At 32.5% G+C, this 17,610-nt stretch overlaps 3 protein-coding genes across 5 annotated transcripts; 2 read left to right on the forward strand and 1 right to left on the reverse strand.

The window, feature by feature from the left end:
* Positions 1-5,283: 5,283 nt before the first annotated feature.
* LOC129885618 (protein PYRICULARIA ORYZAE RESISTANCE 21) lies at positions 5,284-6,728 on the forward strand. 2 transcript variants are annotated; one of them, XM_055959968.1, is made up of 3 exons: positions 5,284-5,391; positions 5,686-5,767; positions 5,876-6,728. In XM_055959968.1, exons 1-3 carry the CDS (start codon positions 5,377-5,379, stop codon positions 6,481-6,483), a joined length of 705 nt encoding a protein of 234 aa, XP_055815943.1. In that variant the 5' UTR covers positions 5,284-5,376; the 3' UTR covers positions 6,484-6,728. The 2 variants fall into 2 exon arrangements, with proteins under 2 accessions (XP_055815943.1, XP_055815951.1); XM_055959976.1 differs by having other exon boundaries at positions 5,288-5,391; positions 5,686-5,739.
* An 879-nt stretch (positions 6,729-7,607) lies between these two features.
* Positions 7,608-10,012, forward strand: LOC129895815 (pentatricopeptide repeat-containing protein At4g16390, chloroplastic). Its single transcript, XM_055971592.1, has one exon. The coding sequence runs from the start codon at positions 7,695-7,697 to the stop codon at positions 9,762-9,764; it is 2,070 nt and encodes a 689-aa protein (XP_055827567.1). The 5' UTR covers positions 7,608-7,694; the 3' UTR covers positions 9,765-10,012.
* Positions 10,013-12,514: 2,502 nt separating this feature from the next.
* Positions 12,515-17,361, reverse strand: LOC129895826 (microtubule-associated protein 70-5-like). Of its 2 annotated transcripts, XM_055971601.1 has the most exons (11): positions 17,100-17,361; positions 16,043-16,128; positions 15,561-15,626; positions 15,159-15,329; positions 14,754-14,924; positions 14,395-14,550; positions 14,159-14,305; positions 13,993-14,064; positions 13,179-13,745; positions 12,942-13,087; positions 12,515-12,855 (listed from the first exon to the last, which is right to left on the reverse strand). In XM_055971601.1, the coding sequence occupies exons 1-11, from the start codon at positions 17,200-17,202 to the stop codon at positions 12,831-12,833; spliced, it is 1,710 nt and encodes a 569-aa protein (XP_055827576.1). In that variant the 5' UTR covers positions 17,203-17,361; the 3' UTR covers positions 12,515-12,830. The 2 variants fall into 2 exon arrangements, with proteins under 2 accessions (XP_055827576.1, XP_055827582.1); XM_055971607.1 differs by lacking the exon at positions 15,561-15,626.
* Positions 17,362-17,610: the final 249 nt, after the last annotated feature.

The following is a 17,610-nucleotide window of genomic DNA, read 5'->3' on the forward strand; positions in this document are numbered from 1 at the left end:
AAAAAAGCAAAAACAATTTTCTGGCAAAGCGAACTCTCAATTTGATCAGGAGAACCTAGAGAAATGATCGAACAGATGAATCTCCGTCTAGGTGGAGTTAAAATAAAGTCGGTCACTACTGAGAAAGCTCATAAAAGTCGTTCAGGTTCAGGGGCAACAGCTACAAGCGAGCAGGAAATAGATGTGGTGGAACTTCAAAAGAAAGGAGGAGAAGACGATCTGCGGCTGCAAGCTAGACTTTGTTGAAAAAATTATTCGTTTGACATTTTTTTACTCAACTAATCGCATCCAATCTTTCCCGTTAACATGATTAATTTATCGATAAAATTTTGAAAGCAATGTGATTATGAAAAATAACAATTTCGTTATGAATAATTGATGTGCTATGTTATATAGAGAGAGAGTAAACAAGATTTTCTATTTTTTATTTTTTTTGGTAACTAATAAGATTTCCTATTTCAATAAGGAAAATGATACACTTTAGGTACGTCGACAAAAAGGAAAAAAGAAATTCACCGTGTTCCAAATTTGGTAATGGACAAAATATTCCACTATGTGATTTCTTGGACAAATCGACTAGAGTAGTTTTTATTATTTAAGGAGAAATCATATCACATAAAGACGTTATATTATAAAAGATAAAAACATTTTTATTATTTATTAAATATAATTTTATATTACAAAACGTAGCAGATTGAGATTTTATTTGTTTTCATTAAGATTTAGACGTCTGAATCTGAATAAGTATTTGAATATTAAGATGTGCATTAAGATCTAGATGTCTAGATTTGAATACACATCGGATAATTAAGATGTGGTCTCCAGATCTGAACACTAAATTATTAATACTATTTGTTTTCAATATTTGAATATGCATATGAGCCAAAAAGTTTGATGATTAAAGAGTCTCAATAAAATTAGTTGCATAAAATAAAATTATAATAAGAGAATATACATAGTTCAATAATAAGTATATAACTTGAAAAAAGTTCTTCTAAGTTAAAAAAAATGTTAGTCATTTGTTGCAATATAATACCTTGGTTTTAGTTCTCAAAAATATTACTAGTATATTAACTTTAAATAGTTTATTTAAAAAATTTAAAAATGTCAGATAAAGTTCTATTGTTATTTTACTAAGAATTTAATAAAATTGAAAAGACAAGTTACTATAGTATTAATGTCAAAACTATATACAAGGACTTATTGAATATTTTAAAATATTAATTGTGGTCTAAATCAAAATTTTAATAAGAGACCTCAAGTATATACCTAGTTCAACAATAATAAAATATCTAGTGTAATCTCATAAGCAGATTTGATCATACAAGCGAGTTTGAAAGTTTGAAAATCAAAATGTCTCAATAAAATTAGTGGTCTAAGATAAAATTCTAATAAAAGGCCTCAAGTATATACATAGTTCAATAATAATAATATATCTAATGTAATTTCATAGAGGGTTTGATCATACAAAATCTCAATAAAATTAGTGGTCTAAAACATTTTTTTAATAAAACACCTCAAGTATGTAGTTCAACAATAATAATATATCTAGTGTAATCTCACAAGTAGAATTGATGATCAAAGAGTCTCAATAAAATCAATAGTCTAAGACTAAATTCTAATAAGAAACCTCAAATATGTATACATAATTAATTTTTTTAATCATAGCTAGTGTTTTTTTCGCTTAAAATCTTTGATAAACATCAATACACCAAAAATATTATTGAAACAAGAGTTCTTGACAAACATCAATACACCCTATAAAATTTGTTAATATTAAAAAAATACTTGTAAAGTTTATGAAAACTTACCAGTTCAAGAGAAAAAAATTGATGTTTGATTGAGAAAAGAGAGAAGGAAGGTTTATAGCAGTGAGAACAAAGTCGTGCAAAGAGCGAGAGAGGTGATCTGTAATTATCTTATAGCGTATTTAATAAGTTTGAATGTTGTTAAGACCCTCCTACAAATGTGATTCGTTCAGAGGACTTTTAAAAAAAGAAACAAATTGACCTAATGAATTGAATTTGAATGGTTCAGATTCACAACTAAAAACCAAAAACACTTAATGGATTAAATATGAATGATTAAGATTCAGTCCTCCATTAAGTGCAAACAAATGAGGCCTGAGTTAGATTTTTGACCAATGATTTTATGCATGATTTTAGGCACAAGGGATATTTTATTGAGCTTAATTACCCATTTAATTTTATCACTTTCATATTTCAAAATATTTATATCTCTTTCATAAATATCAACTAAAATCATCATATTGAAATAATTATTTGTGCTCTAGATGTCAGGCATCGATAGCTTCCTGCTGAAAAACGTTGTTAGGCTAGCATGGCTCGCTTCTCTCTTTGGAACTCCTAAACCTGATCGAATGAGAAATTCTGACAATTCGAAGAATCGATCAAAAGAGATGAGTTAAATACTGAAATCCCAGGAGGATATCATGATAATGCTAAAACATTCCATATCGTTAAGGGAATGAATTGTCATTTAATTATCTTTTTTTTTAATTCTCACCTCATGAATTATCTTTTAAAATTGAGTTAAATCTGATATTAAACTATAACTATTAAAATTAAATATTTTGCTATAAGAAAACATATAGTGATATTTTGTAATATTTTTAAACTATAGCTATTATACATAAATAAATTGATAATTTTGCTTATTCCTAATTAGGAATATATACAATAAATAAATATTACTTTTTTTAATCATATAATCGTCCATCAAAATAGTAGTTAACAAATATTTTATTTTTTAATATGTTAATTATAATATACAAAAATGCATTGATTTTATAGAGGAAGTGATCTTTTACGGGCACTGATCTAAAAAGGACATCAATCAAAATGATTTGTACAAACTTTTATAATCTTCGAGAAATTAAATTCATTACACAATTCATACTTTAACGTAGTGATTGTTCTCTCTTCATATTCGTAATTAGGGTGTACGTCATGCGGTTTGATTTGATTTTTCATTAAAAATAACAAAATTAATTATGTTGATTTATTAAACTTATAAATCAAATCGAACCAATTTAATACCCTTTTTTCGGTTTAAGTTTTAATTGATTTTTTTGGTCTTTTCAATTTTTTTACAATTATACCGTGATTGAAAAATAGATCAAATTGAATAGGTTGTTCCCTTGATCGTGTGATTTAATGCCGTAGTTGAAAGTTCTCAATTGAAGGTTGTTCCCATGATTGTATGATTATATTGCTTATTGGTATCTCAAAGACACTTGAATAAATAAAATCGAAAAATTAAGATGTACAATGTCATCTTCAAGACATTATTTTAGAAAAACATATCAAAAACTCACGAAAAGACACAACACATGTCAATTTTTTTTAGCTATATTACAATCTCAAATATGAAATAGTAGATGTAAACATTGAAAGCTATAGACCAATTTTAAAAATACTTACAAAGCATATTATAATAAATATTTTTTTGTGTATATAAAAAATAAAATTATATATGTATTATGTCGGTTTGGTTTGGATTCGATTTAATTTTTTTCTATTAATATCAAATCAAACCAACAATGATCGTTTTATTTTTTTCAACGCCAAACCAACCAAATCAAACCACAAATTAATTTTTTATCGATTTAACTTTGTTCGTTAATTCGATTTGACTTGACGATTACACTTATAAATCCTTATTCGTAATCATTCAAACATAATCTTATAAAATCGAAATGAGCCACCCATCACTTTGGATTTATGAATTTTTAGTTTGGTCCCCTCACGACCCACCTTGACATTAAACTACTACCTAAAATAAAAGAATTACACTGTTTTTAGTACTAATGATGTTGACCTTTGACTTTTCGCTATCAATTTGGTTTTATTTAATAATTCACTAAATATCTATAAATATTTAATATGGATCAATTATTATGAAATATTAATTTGATATTGGGATAAGATGTATTCATAAACTTAAATCCTAAATATATTTCTTGAAACTATTTGACCTTTCCAAACGATCAAATTTAAAAGGTGACATGATTAGGCATTCAAGGGTGTGACCTAGGAAATAAAGTAAGTTGAAAATTATGAGTTCTTAGATTCAAATTCAATGAAGTCAAAAGCGCTAGGTGATATCTTCTCAAATGTCCAAACCCGAATGAACAGACTTACCTGACACATGTATTGATGAAAAATAACATATACCTCAAAAATTAGTTGAGATGCACAAATTAATCCGTACACCACAATTATCACATCCACTTAAAACTTTTGTAATTAGTCTAATTCTTTTATGTGTCAACAATGTTTAATTATAGTCATTTACACTCTTTTCTAGAAGAGAAAAAAGTGGAAAAGATTTATGATTACAAATTAGGTAAAATTGAATGGGTACATTATAGAATTAGACACCTGTGGGGGATAATGCACCAACTCAACTAATTTCGATAAATTTTAAATAAATTTCTTACCACATAAATAATTTGGATCAAAAGTATTTAATTCTATCCAACTTGAAAGGTACCTCTCTTATTAATGATAAAGTAGAGATTCTTTTTTTTTCTTACGAGCATCACTCCTAGTTCATATTAAGCGAATTATTGTTGTATGATACATTTTTGAAAAAAATGTTTTAGGACATTAATAAAATGCAACTTTTTACTATTGTCCTTTTCATTATTCCAAACTATTCTCCTAAAAAATCTAAAGTAGTTAAGAATCTCATTGAATGAAGGGAGTATAATTTTGACATGTTATAATAGATTAATTATCGATCATTCTATCACATTGCTATCCTTATCATCATGAAATTTATCTGTAATTAATTTATAAATGACCTGATTATGTAACCCTAGCAAAATCATTTTAAAAAATATTTTCTATGTATCAATATGAATTGTAGTGGATGATTGTGATTCATTCACCCTTAATCAAAGTTTTGCGTTTGATTTTTTGAAAATAAAAATTTTTTTGTTGAAAATCTTTTAAAATGAACCTTATAATGTGTGAATTCAAAATTTAAGTGGTTCGAATACGAAAGAAATATAAAAAAAAACAAACATTCTACTATGTATATTTGCTTGGTAACAAAGGGAAGGTGAGATGTGACCATCAAAGCTAGTTCATGGAAATTGAGAGTACATATATATCGTCATCAATTCTAGTGGCTGCCAATTTTGATGATATCATGAATTTCAACTTCCATTTAACTTTTAAAACGTTTTCCTACTTTATTCCTTCCATTTTCCATCTTCTTTTTTTTTTTTCATTTTATTTTTCTTCAAAAGACGTTTTGATGTTTCTTTCATACTAGCTAGTACATATTCTCATTAAAACTACACTCTCTTCTCTCCACACAAAATTCATTATTCTCTAAGTATCAACCATGGGTGGTGATAAGGTACGGATTTACTAATTTGTTGAAAATTACTCAATTTTTGTATTTTAAAAAGATTTTGATCGATCTCTAAATAGCGGTTGATCAAGAATTTAATACATGCGATTGATCATACAATCTTGAATTTTCTTGTGCATAATTCTTTTTCTCATGTTGTCTTTTCACTTACATTCACACACAAAAAAAGTTCATTCTTGCATAATATTGTTGATAAATCTTTCTATAAGAGCTATGATTAATTGTGTGCTTATAATTACTAATTAATAACCCCACCTTAATTTATTGTTTAATTATCAGACAACCATCATGGTACTCAAGGTTGATCTTCAATGTTCCAGCTGCTACAAAAAGGTGAAAAAAATTCTCTGTAAATTCCCTCGTAAGTCTCTTTTTCTTGAATTCTTCAATATCATGATTTGAATAAGAATTAATTTGATTTTTTTCCCTTTTTTCTTGTGGTGTCAATTTATTTTTTGGGGGGGAATAGAAATTAGAGACCAAATATATGATGAAAAGTGCAATACAGTCACAATCACTGTTGTTTGCTGCAATCCTGAAAAACTTCGTGACAAATTGTGTTGTAAAGGATGTGGAGTAATCAAAAGCATTGAAATCAAAGACCCTCCAAAGCCCAAACCTCCCGAAAAGCCCAAACAACCTGAAAAGCCTAAAGAGCCCGAAAAGCCCAAGGCACCTGAAAAGCCTAAGGAGCCCGAAAAGCCTAAGGCACCTGAAAAGCCGAAAGAAGTTGAGAAACATAAGCCCAAAGAGCCCGAAAAGCCCAAAGAACCACCTAAACCTAAACCAGTATGTCCAACGCCAATGCCAATTCAAGAATACCCACAACAACCGCCACATGGATATTGTTGTGGACAATGCTACGAAGGTCATACCGGGGGCCCGTGTTATCAATTGTACGGAAGACCGGTCCCTCCTCCCCCGTGTTCCGGTAACTATGGATATTGCTATGGGCCTGGGCCTGGGTGTGGGTGTGGGTGTAGGTGTGGGCCTTATGGCTATCGTAGGGGCTGTTGTGTGAGCAGATGTGATCAGTACTTTAATGATGAAAATGCCACAGGATGCTCAATTATGTAACGTGTGGCCCAATTGTTATGGGCTCCTATTAATTTGGTTGTCTATTTTCAAATAATGAAAATGCCACAGGATGCTCAATTATGTAAGGTGGCCCAATTGTTACGGGCTCCTATTAATTTGGTTGTCTATTTTCAAATAATGAAAATGCCACAGGATGCTCAATTATGTAAGGTGGCCCAATTGTTATGGGCTCCTATTAATTTGGTTGTCTATTTTCTTTACAGATTGTTATACATTCAAAACCATGTCTAGTGGTGTGATTTCTCAATTTTTTTTTGAAAAGTTCGATTGAAAATTCTTCTAATTCCAATTTGTGTATCACTCAATTAAAATAATTAAGTTTCCATATTGTAACAAGAGTATTATTTTTGTTCGAGCAAAAAAAAAGTATTGTACTACTAATTAAGTCCAATTGTTCTAGAATAAGAGAAAGTCTTCAATATTTAATTAGTCGAGAAAAAAAATGAGGAATGCATATTTACTTGAAATAGTTTTCAAATAACTATTTTACAAAAAACAAACGCATATTGATCACCTAAGAGATAACATTCATTTTAGAAATTAAAAAATATGTAATCACCTTCTTAAGATAAACAGTTTTCCACATAGCCTATAAGTGAAAAAAAAAGTCATCGAAATTAACCATTTGTATTACTTTGTAAGGAATTACATATTTTAAATGTACCTTTGACATCATGTACAATTCAACTTGAAAAAAACCCTCAATCAAGCAATTTCATTCAACAAAGAAATAAAAAATCTAGCTAAACTATGAACTATTTTATTCATACATCTAGAAATATATATAAAATCAACATGATCAAACATGCACGAGAGCATCCAAATATCTTTACACCCATGACGTAGTCACTCATTTCTAAATCATATCGACAACATCCTTAGCGTCAAAGAAAAAATCTTCATATTCTTTCATCCATTGTTAATAACAATTACTTCAACAATCTTATTGAATTAGGGATTCATGGGCAGTTTCACCAAGGCTATCCAAAGCCGCAAAACTAGTACCTTTGCATGAATAAGCAAGTGGGAATAAATACATACTCCAAAAGTTTAGGGGATAAATTGTTCAAAATCCTAAACTTATAAGGGGCAATATGTCAATCTTTTTTTTATAATCAAATTCACCTCTCCCATTTCTCTCAAACACCATAGTTGATAAGGCAGCAAGGCTAAAGCTTTGCTCCAAGAAAATGGCGTCTACTCCAAGCTCTACACTATCTCCTCTCTATGAATCCAACATCTTCTGCAACTTCACTTCTCCCCAAAAATTCATTTTCCCCCTCAAACTTCACTCCAAATCTTGTATCCGAACGACCCAAGTGTCACTTCAAGAACAATCCCAGGTCTCAAATCCCAATAATTCTCAATACCCAGATAGAAAAGCTGTTTCTTCCTCAAAAAGCAAGCTTTGGGTCAACCCCAATAGCCCACGAGCTTCTGAGCTGAAGCGGAAGTCTTATGATTTCAGGTATGCTTCTCTAATGAAAGTGGCTGAGTCTCTGGATTCTTGTAAACCTGTAGAAGAAGATGTATTTAATGTTTTAGCTGATTTGGGTGACAAAATAGTAGAACAAGATGCTGTTGTGACTTTGAATAACATGTCAAATGCTGAAACTGCGTTGCTGGCTTTGAAGTATTTTCAACAAAGGTTGAAATTGAGCAAAGAGGTGATTATATATAATGTGACGTTGAAAGTTTTGAGGAAAAATAAGGATTTGGATAGAGCAGAGGTGGTGTTTGATGAAATGCTTGAGAGAGGGGTAAAGCCTGATAATGTTACCTTCTCGACTATTATTAGTTGTGCTAGGCAGTGTAATTTGCCTGAAAAAGCTATAGAATGGTTTGAAAAGTTGCCTACTTTTGGGTGTGAACCTGATGATGTTACGTACTCTGTGATGATTGATGCTTATGGTAAGGCTGGGAATGTAGATATGGCATTGAATTTGTATGATCGTGCGAGAACAGAGAAATGGCGTATAGATGCTGTAACATTTGCGACGCTGATTAGGATTTATGGGGCTGCGGGGAATTTTGATGGGTGCTTGAATGTGTATGAGGAAATGAAAGCGCTTGGTGTAAATCCTAACATGACTGTGTATAACAGTTTGTTGGATGCTATGGGAAGAGCTAGGAGGCCATGGCAGGCAAAGAACATCTATGGGGAAATGCTAAGCAATGGGTTTCAACCAAGTTGGGGTACCTATGCTTCACTCATTCGGGCTTATGGTAGGGCTCGTTATAGTGAAGATGCTCTTAAAATCTATAAAGAAATGAAGGAGAAGGGATTGGAGCTGAGTGTGGTACTATATAATACACTTTTGGCAATGTGTGCTGATGTTGGACTTACAGATGAGGCCGTTAACATTTTTGAGGAGATGAAAGGCTCAGCCTCAGGGACTTGCCAACCTGACAGCTGGACATACTCTTCTCTAATCACCATATACTCATGTAGTGGGAAGGTCTCGGAGGCAGAATCCACATTGAATGAGATGATGGAAGCAGGGTTTGATCCGAATATCTTTGTCTTGACCTCGCTTATTCAGTGTTATGGAAAAGCAGGTCGGACAGATGATGTCGTAAGAACATTTGATAGGCTATCAGAGTTGGGATTATCTGCAGATGAGCGGTTTACCGGTTGTCTTCTAAATGTGTTAACACAAACAGCAAAGGAAGACCTTCATAAGCTAACTATCTGCCTTGAGAGGGCAAATCCGCAGCTCGGTTACGTGCTGAAACTCTTGGTGGATGAAGAGGTTGTTGAAGAAGAAGGGGCTTTTAAGAAACATGCTGCTGAACTTTTGGATTGTGCAACTACAGATGTACGGAAAGCTTACTGTAACTGTTTGATTGACATATGTGTCAACCTTAACCAGTTGGAGAGAGCTTGTGAGTTGTTAGATGTTGGGCTAACTCTCAACATCTATACTGATATTATGTCTCGAACTGCAACTCAATGGTCGTTGCATTTGAAGAGCCTCTCACTTGGGGCCGCTTTAACAGCATTGCACATCTGGATGAACGACTTGAGCAAAGCATTTGAAAGTGGGGAAGAGTTCCCATCATTGCTGGGAATCAACACAGGACATGGAAAACATAAATATTCCGAGAAAGGTCTGGCAAGTGTATTTGAGTCGCACCTTAAGGAATTAAACGCTCCATTCCATGAGGCACCTGATAAGGCTGGGTGGTTTTTGACTACAAAGGTTGCAGCTACATCATGGTTGGAGTCTAGGCGTGCTCAAGAGGTGGTTGCTGCTTAGCAATGACTTAGGGTTCTTTGCTCTCTGGCCTTGATGATTCTTGTGCTACAGAGATTTTGTTACTCTTTACATCTAAAAGGTACCTTTAGTAGATTATTCATTGTTTAGGATACCTCTTGTTTCTAGATGGCGAGTTTTGAATTTTGAGTCCAGTAGCTATCCAAGTCTATCTCTTGCAATCAGCAATAGAAAAAGAATTTGAGGAAAAATGAATGAGATATCATATTAATATTTTGATTCTATCGTAACCATATCTTGCATAGAACATTAAATTAAGCTGATGGAAAACATTTTCTGTGGCGCTAAGTTACTGTTTTATTCATATAGGAGTATTTCACACCAAGTTACTGTTTTTCATTGTATTGGATAGCTAGCTCTTTTGTATAAAAAATGGAGTGGATGATATCTCTTCTTAATATTACCGACTTAAGTTTATTGACAAGGATGGTTGTGATGACTAAAAAGAATTCTTGGTTTCATATAATAAGCATTGTTTTTACCTGTGCACATACTTCTTTAAATTAATACCAACTGTTCAATTGCTCAAGAAAATTAGTATCAGAGTTAAAAAGGAGTATACTCGCCGTACATTGTACACTGGAGGGCACCGCTGATTAAATACTTAAAAATAAAATAGACAGTGTAACCAAATGACTAAATTTGAGATCAAAATCAAGATGTTCAGTTTTGCTGATAGCTTTGCTTTATTGGTGGGGGAGGGGGGGGGGGAGAGGGGGAGAAAATGTGATCTGCATTTGATCCATCCATGGTTTGAGCAGCACCGACTACTCTGGTTACACCAAAATCAAGATGAGCAGCACCAGATCTCCTGATTCAATCTCTTAGAGCTCTCCCTTACCATCTGGAGTACGCCTAGCCTATCTTCTTCCTTCCGCCCCACTGTTAACCAATATATCCTCCTATGAGGCTATCACTTACTCTTTCTCTATAACATGACCTACCATCTCCATTAGAGCTTGTTTTCCTATTTTCCTAACCAAGGCAACAAGCATACAGTCAGGAATATTGTGAAGGACTGGATGTCACTACATGTAATTGGATGTTCAACTTTATTTGGTAATTGTGTTTCGTTTTCCCTGTTACTAGCTAGTTAGCCACGAAATTCAGGTATTCTTGATATATGTTGTCCCAATGTAGTGAAAGTTCATGAAAATTTTGGCATTGTTAACTTAATAAAGCAAGGAATCAGGTCATTCATATATACTTAGGCTTGAGCTCATGAACTAAGTCCAGTTTTTTCTCCATTTATTACACCTACCCATTTTCAGCATTATAAGCTTAGCTAGCCTGATATTCTCTGCATCTTTCCCCGACTGTCTATTTATTACCTTCTGATGCACACAACTCTTAAGAGCTATGGCCTATAAATGCATCATCACGTTAATTAAGGCGCGTTGAACTTGCTTAGTTACAAGTTGGCGTGGTCAACAACTCGACCCTGAATATTGTACATTGTCCAAATGATAAATGGAAGATTCCAATCACCTTTGATCTTGGAGATTATTCTCCTCTTTCATCATCTTAGGCAGAGTCGGAGCCAGAATTTGAACTTTATGGTTCTAAATTCGAGGATCGACACATCAGATGTTAGTAACTGAGTTCTAAATTCAATTTTTGTACGTTGGTCTAAATTAGGTACCGACTTAAGGAGTTGACTGGTGCAATGTATAGTGAATGATGCACCTCTCTTGACTTTCTGAAATAATGGAGTAACAATATTCAACTCCTACGGTGCCTTAAAATAGTCTTAGATAATAAAATAATGGAAGAGTTTTGACTTCCATGTAATACTTTAATCTTTCTTGTTCTTGAAACTAATTAATAATGCAGGGTGCTGAAAACTGTAAAATGCTTTTTTAGACGAAAAATGAAAGTTGCCTGCACGTTTCTTTGTCTGGGACATATTATAGCAGCTGTATATATATAGAACAGCTATTCATTAGTCCTAATGTACATGCAAAATAATAAAATCATGGGGAACTGCATTAACATACGGAAAGAAAGAGTTTTGAGTTTCGAGGAAGAAGATGAATTGCTGGAGAAAACAGACATTTGCTCCCAGCAAGTCCAGAAGTTGACTTCCGCGGAGGTTCATTATCAACGTAATAGTTGCAAGAATCAGAGAGTCAAGATTGTATTAACGAAAGAACAATTGGAGATCTTTTTGAACAATGTTAAAGATCTCCAATCTGGAAAAATCATTCGATCCTTCGGGGAAAAAAGAAGAAAAAGAAGAAGTAAGAAATGGAGGCCATGTTTAGATACAATTCGAGAGTTGTAGAGTTATTAGAGAAAGAGCGTACGAATATTTTCGTGTTGGTGCAAAAACAACACCATTTTTCCCGTTGTACATGAGCAAACGAACATATTGGAGAGAGGTGACATCAAGAAACTCCACCAGTTGCCCATATCAAGCCAGATAAAGAAGGGTTGCTGCCAATGAACGATGAATCATTACATTATGTTTATGCCAGTAGAAAATATTGAGAGCTTCTAGTACTTTTTACGTTTATTTTGCATAATAACTCTGGTGAGCATTCATATAGTCAAATCTCAACTTGTTTGAGATTTAGACATCGTTATTGTTGTAATGGAGATATCAAGAAGGGTGGCCATTTTTACCTGCCATCCCAGAGTTTAATATCAGGGCCCAGGGGTATAACATAAGATACAAAGCTTCACTTTCTCCTTTTGTTTATTTAACTCTATTATAAGCCCAAAAAAATGAAATGTCTGTTTCTTGATTGTAGCATTGTACAATACAAATTTCTGAAACTTGAATACATGTATTCCACTCTCATTTTCGAATAGTTACAGCTTATCAAAATGATATAGGCAAAACGAATCAACGAGAGTTAATAACAATATGGAATCACTCTCCAAAATATGATTGAATTAGTTCCTCACTTCACAAATTAATCACAACTTTTATTCTGTATCTACCCAACTCAATTACATTTTGTATATACAAGTGTTGTAAGAATGTATTACACTGATGAACAAAGGAATCTGATCGATCTTTTTTCTACAAACGTATGTATTTCTTCAATATGTTTTGACCCTGATGGAGCTGCAGAACAAAATAAAGTAATATATTTGGATGATTGATTTAATCTCTACATAGAAAGTATAAAAAAGAAGAGAGCAAATGCAGACCTTGTTAATGAGTTTCTGCTTCTTGCATTGTCATCTGTCTTCGTCGATGATACTGAATCTTTCTCTCTTATAGCTGATTCTCTCTTCATTTTCCTAGATTCAACTTCTATGGCTTTGTTTAATGTCTCAATCTTCTTCATTAGCATCTGGAAAATACAAAAAACAAAATTAAAAAAATTGAAAGGAATTGTGATATTTCTGTTATGTATTTGATGGTGAAAGGGCATGATAGTTTACCTTGATTTCTTCGTCTTTAGCATTCAAAGCAGACTCTTTTGTCTCACAGAATTTCCTCAAACAAAGCACCTCTTTCTGAAGCCTATCGTACAAAAGTCCTGATACCATATCGTTATCATGTCTCTCGTTGCTTCCAGTGTTGTTCTTATTCTCTTCATGTTCACCAGCCCTGTTCTTGATTTTCTGCATATCTGCCATTTCCTTGCTATATATTTGCCCGTGAGAATTTTCTTTGATTTCTGAATTTTCCTTTTCAGCATTGTCAACAACCTTATTTCGAGAAGCCCACAGGCACCTCTTCACCAAGCTATCTCCCGAGCCTTCCTTGTTGAATTGCTTCGAAGCATCATACCTTCTTTTCTCCAAACTTTGCTGCTCGGAACTTTTTTTGATGGTTGACGCCCTTGGTTGAGACGCTGATCTCTTTTTCAATCCAGCATTGGTCGACAAAATATTAAACAAATGATTAGTCTTTTGAGGTTTTGGCGATCCATTAGGAATGACAGAGACACTTGTTGCTTGCTTTAGCCCTTCTTCCAAGGTCTTGAGCCTCAATTTTAGCTTGTCCTATAAATGGTTAACAGATAAGAGATCAAAACATTAGGATATGATATGCAGTCAAACATTTCTATAACAACATCGTTTGTTCAGATGTTTTTTGATTGCTAAAGTGAAATGATGTTATAAAGAACATATAGCATAACATAACATGAAAAATCAGATCTAAACAAAAACTAGTCGTTATAGTGAAATGTTGCTATAAAGGATAGTTGTTATAGCGAGGTCTGACTGTATGTAAAAAACAAAAGCTCACCTTGATTTGTGCTTCAGCCTTAGCAGTTCTCTCTGATATCACGAGCTTGTCTCTTAATCGTTGCATCTCCGCCTACAATCCAAAAACACAAAATTACTCAAAGAAATTGACTAGTTAAGTATGATAACTCATTTGATCAGACTTATTAGTATATTGTTCTAGTGACCTGCAAAAGCCTTCTTTCTTCTAGCCATTGTTTAACAGGCATGACTTTGTCATTCTCATCTTTCCACTCATTTGCCACGACTGTTGCTACTCGATTTGCTGAAATCTTGAGTCTTGATAGTTCCCTTTCCAATGTCCTCTTCTCTTCCTACATGTTCATGAAAAGATCCAATCAGTTGATTAAAGAGTAATTAAGTTTTGTGACTTTGATGGATTGTTTTCGCGGTTTTTTTTTACTTGTAGTTCAGAAATTTGTCTTTGACAGTCGCGAATCTTGTTAGCAGCTGCTCCTCCAGCAAGAATTGCCTCTTCAAGATCTTTAATAGTTTGGGTAAGCCTTTCAACTTCTAAAATCTTTTGGCGGTTTGTCTTATCAAGTATTTTGTGTTCCTCCTGCATGCAGATGAGGAGCAATTCATGTTTATGCTATCTATTAACTTGTTTATCTATGTTGTTCGGACTCTGCAAAAATATTGTTACATCTGTGTCGGATCCTCCAAAAATGCACTATTGTTGGAGGATCCAACACGACTCATCAACATTTTTGAAGATTCTGAGCAACACAACTTGTTATATTCTGGTTTTGTAACTCATGCCTGGCAGATTTCAATTTGTCTTCTCAGCTCAAAGTTCTGATTCTGAACTTCTTCAACAATTAGTGCTCTTTCTAAAGCACTTTTTAGTATCCTTTCTGCTTCTAGCAATGCTGCTTCTTTTGACTTGTTTTGTCTTTCCAAAGCCCTTGTATCCTCTTGTAATGCTGCAATCTGAAGAAAGAAAAAAAACACAAGTTAATGGCAACACAAAACAAAACAAAAAAGTTTTGAACATCATGTGTTCGGAGATGTTTTTGGTTGATATAGCGAAATGATGTTATAGAGAACATATGACATTACATAACATGAAAAAACAGTTCTAAAGAAATTTGACTGTTATAGTGAAATGTTGTTATATATAGATCGGATAACTGTTATAGCGAGGTTTGACTGTCTATACATTACCTCATTCTTATACATCTTGATATCTGCTTCAAGAGGAGCAATAATGGACTCGATAGGAGGCGAGTCGTCGTCCTTCTGGTCTGCATACACTCTTCTAAGTGTTGATTCAGCAGCATATTGTGCAGCCAGAGCTTCTTTCTTTTCATTACAGAGATTTTTGATGTCAAGATTCTGCAACATTTGATCAAAGACCAAAAACAATTTACGACCTTTTTTAGTATGTAAATACCTATGTTTTGCGGACTCTCCAAAATTATAGTTGTACCCGTGTCAGATCCTTAAAAGATACACAACTCTTGGAGAATCCAACACGCACCCTTCTACATTTTTAAAAAGTCTGAGCAACATAGATAGAATACTGCTTTCTGAACTAGATTAAGGAAAATAAATAAAATGACAAACCTTTTGTTCAAGAAGGTTTTCACTTATTTTCAGTTTTTCTTCTAGTCTTTGAACTTTACTTCCAAGCTGTAAAAAAATGCAATTGGATTATCAAGTAAATTTTGTTAATTTCAAGGATAATAACCTTAAGTATTATAACAGTAAAATCACCTTAATAGTATGTAGGTTTTTGTCGTTATAGAGGGTAAACGATCAAACTTTATTGTTACATTGATTTTAGTTCAATTACTTTAATATGACAAAATTAAAGTACCTCTATAACGATCAAACTTTATTGTTACATTGATTTTAGTTCAGTTACTTTAATATGACAAAATTAAAGTAACTTATGACTTTATGTTGTAGGACGTATAAAGTTTAGCAAATGCAAAATTATAATGGGTTGAGATCAATTGCTTCATTATGACAAACAACTCTTTGTAATTTTATTGTTACATGAATAAAATTTAATAATCATTCGCGAAATTCATCATTAAAAATACCTCTTCGAGTGCCTTATCTTTGAGAGCATCTGTTGCTTTCAAAGCCTTTATTTCACTTTGAATTGCTCCAAATTCTCGATCCTTCTCTGAAAAATATATTCAAAATCAAGATTAATTCGAAGTAATTCAATAACTTGTAATTTTACAAATATTTTTAAATGTAATATATGCATCACAAATGTCTCCCTTTAAGTTACAAAAAGAATAATTGCTAAAAACGAAAACACTTCAGCTGAAATCAATAACATGAAAATGAAACATTACCTAAAGTCACAGGAAACTGGACTTTTAACCTATCTACATCGATGATAAAAATTTTAACACTATTACATTATTCGTATTTGTTACAACTGGTAATTTATTTTATTTTCAAAATCATAGTCCCACTTTTCTAAAGAGTTATCTATACATATCGTTTGAGTGATATAATGATATAAAAATTTCATTATTCATTTTCGATGAAATAAAAATTAACCTTAATTAAACACACACAAACACATTTATATATTCTTTGTCCAATAGAATGTTTACAACAGCCTACATCTTCCATTACGTTATCTGTCATCTAACCGTACCGATTCCCACAAATATATGCATATAATTTTCATAATCGTTTTTTAACACTTCATATGAAAAATGTGGTTAAAAAGTAGTTGAATTAAATCATAAAATGATAATAGTAGATGCAAATATAGAGAATAAAAAAGCAATATGTTCATATCTCTCATAAAAGAGAAGATCAAGATTGATTTAAAAGAAAAACTATTAAGCCTTAATATAATACCAACGTTGAAGTAAGTTATATGAATTCTCATTGTTGATCATGTTCATTCAAAAGAGGAAAAAATGAGAGAAGGTCATGAACATGCACATTCGACAAATGAAAGGTTGAAGGTTGTAAAAACACAAGAGGATTCAAGAATTTTCATGTTCAAATGTATAAGGTCATGATTAAGTATTTATACTTGCGAAGATAAAACAAGCAGTTGATGAAATAATCGAGAGGTGCACAAGAATGAATTTTGGGTATAAGCTAAAAAGGAGGATATAAAATTACCTTTGATTTGGTTGTGCAAACTATTAAGTTCAAAGATAACAGCATCAGTATGATGGCCAACAAAATAATTTTCTTCATCTCCAAATTCTTCAAACCCTGCCATTTTTCTTCTTTATTTTTTCTCTCTTCTACAAGTTGCTTGCGAGTGCAAGGAATTATTAACACAATATATTATATACTATATAAAACTAATAGTACTGGTGAAAAATATTAAGGACGTTTAAGGAAAGAAAGTGTTTAGATATACATCATATATGGAACAACTTTGTATAAAATGTAGAAGAATGAAAGATATTTAAAAGAGTTTCATTACTTATAAGCAAAATTGGCCGCAAAAAGTGGAGTCCTCTTTCTATGAAGAACTCTCCAGAAATAAAAGCCGTCGGCGAACTAAAATACAGATTCAACTGAATTCAATAGTTTTGGTTCAACGTTCTATTTGTCTTAAGAAAATTATTAATTTAAAATGACTAGAATCATGTACCTATAAGCTTAAAATTCTTGCTCCCCG

This window comes from Solanum dulcamara, chromosome 1 (assembly GCF_947179165.1).
Source record: "Solanum dulcamara chromosome 1, daSolDulc1.2, whole genome shotgun sequence".
Taxonomy (NCBI): Eukaryota; Viridiplantae; Streptophyta; class Magnoliopsida; order Solanales; family Solanaceae; genus Solanum; species Solanum dulcamara.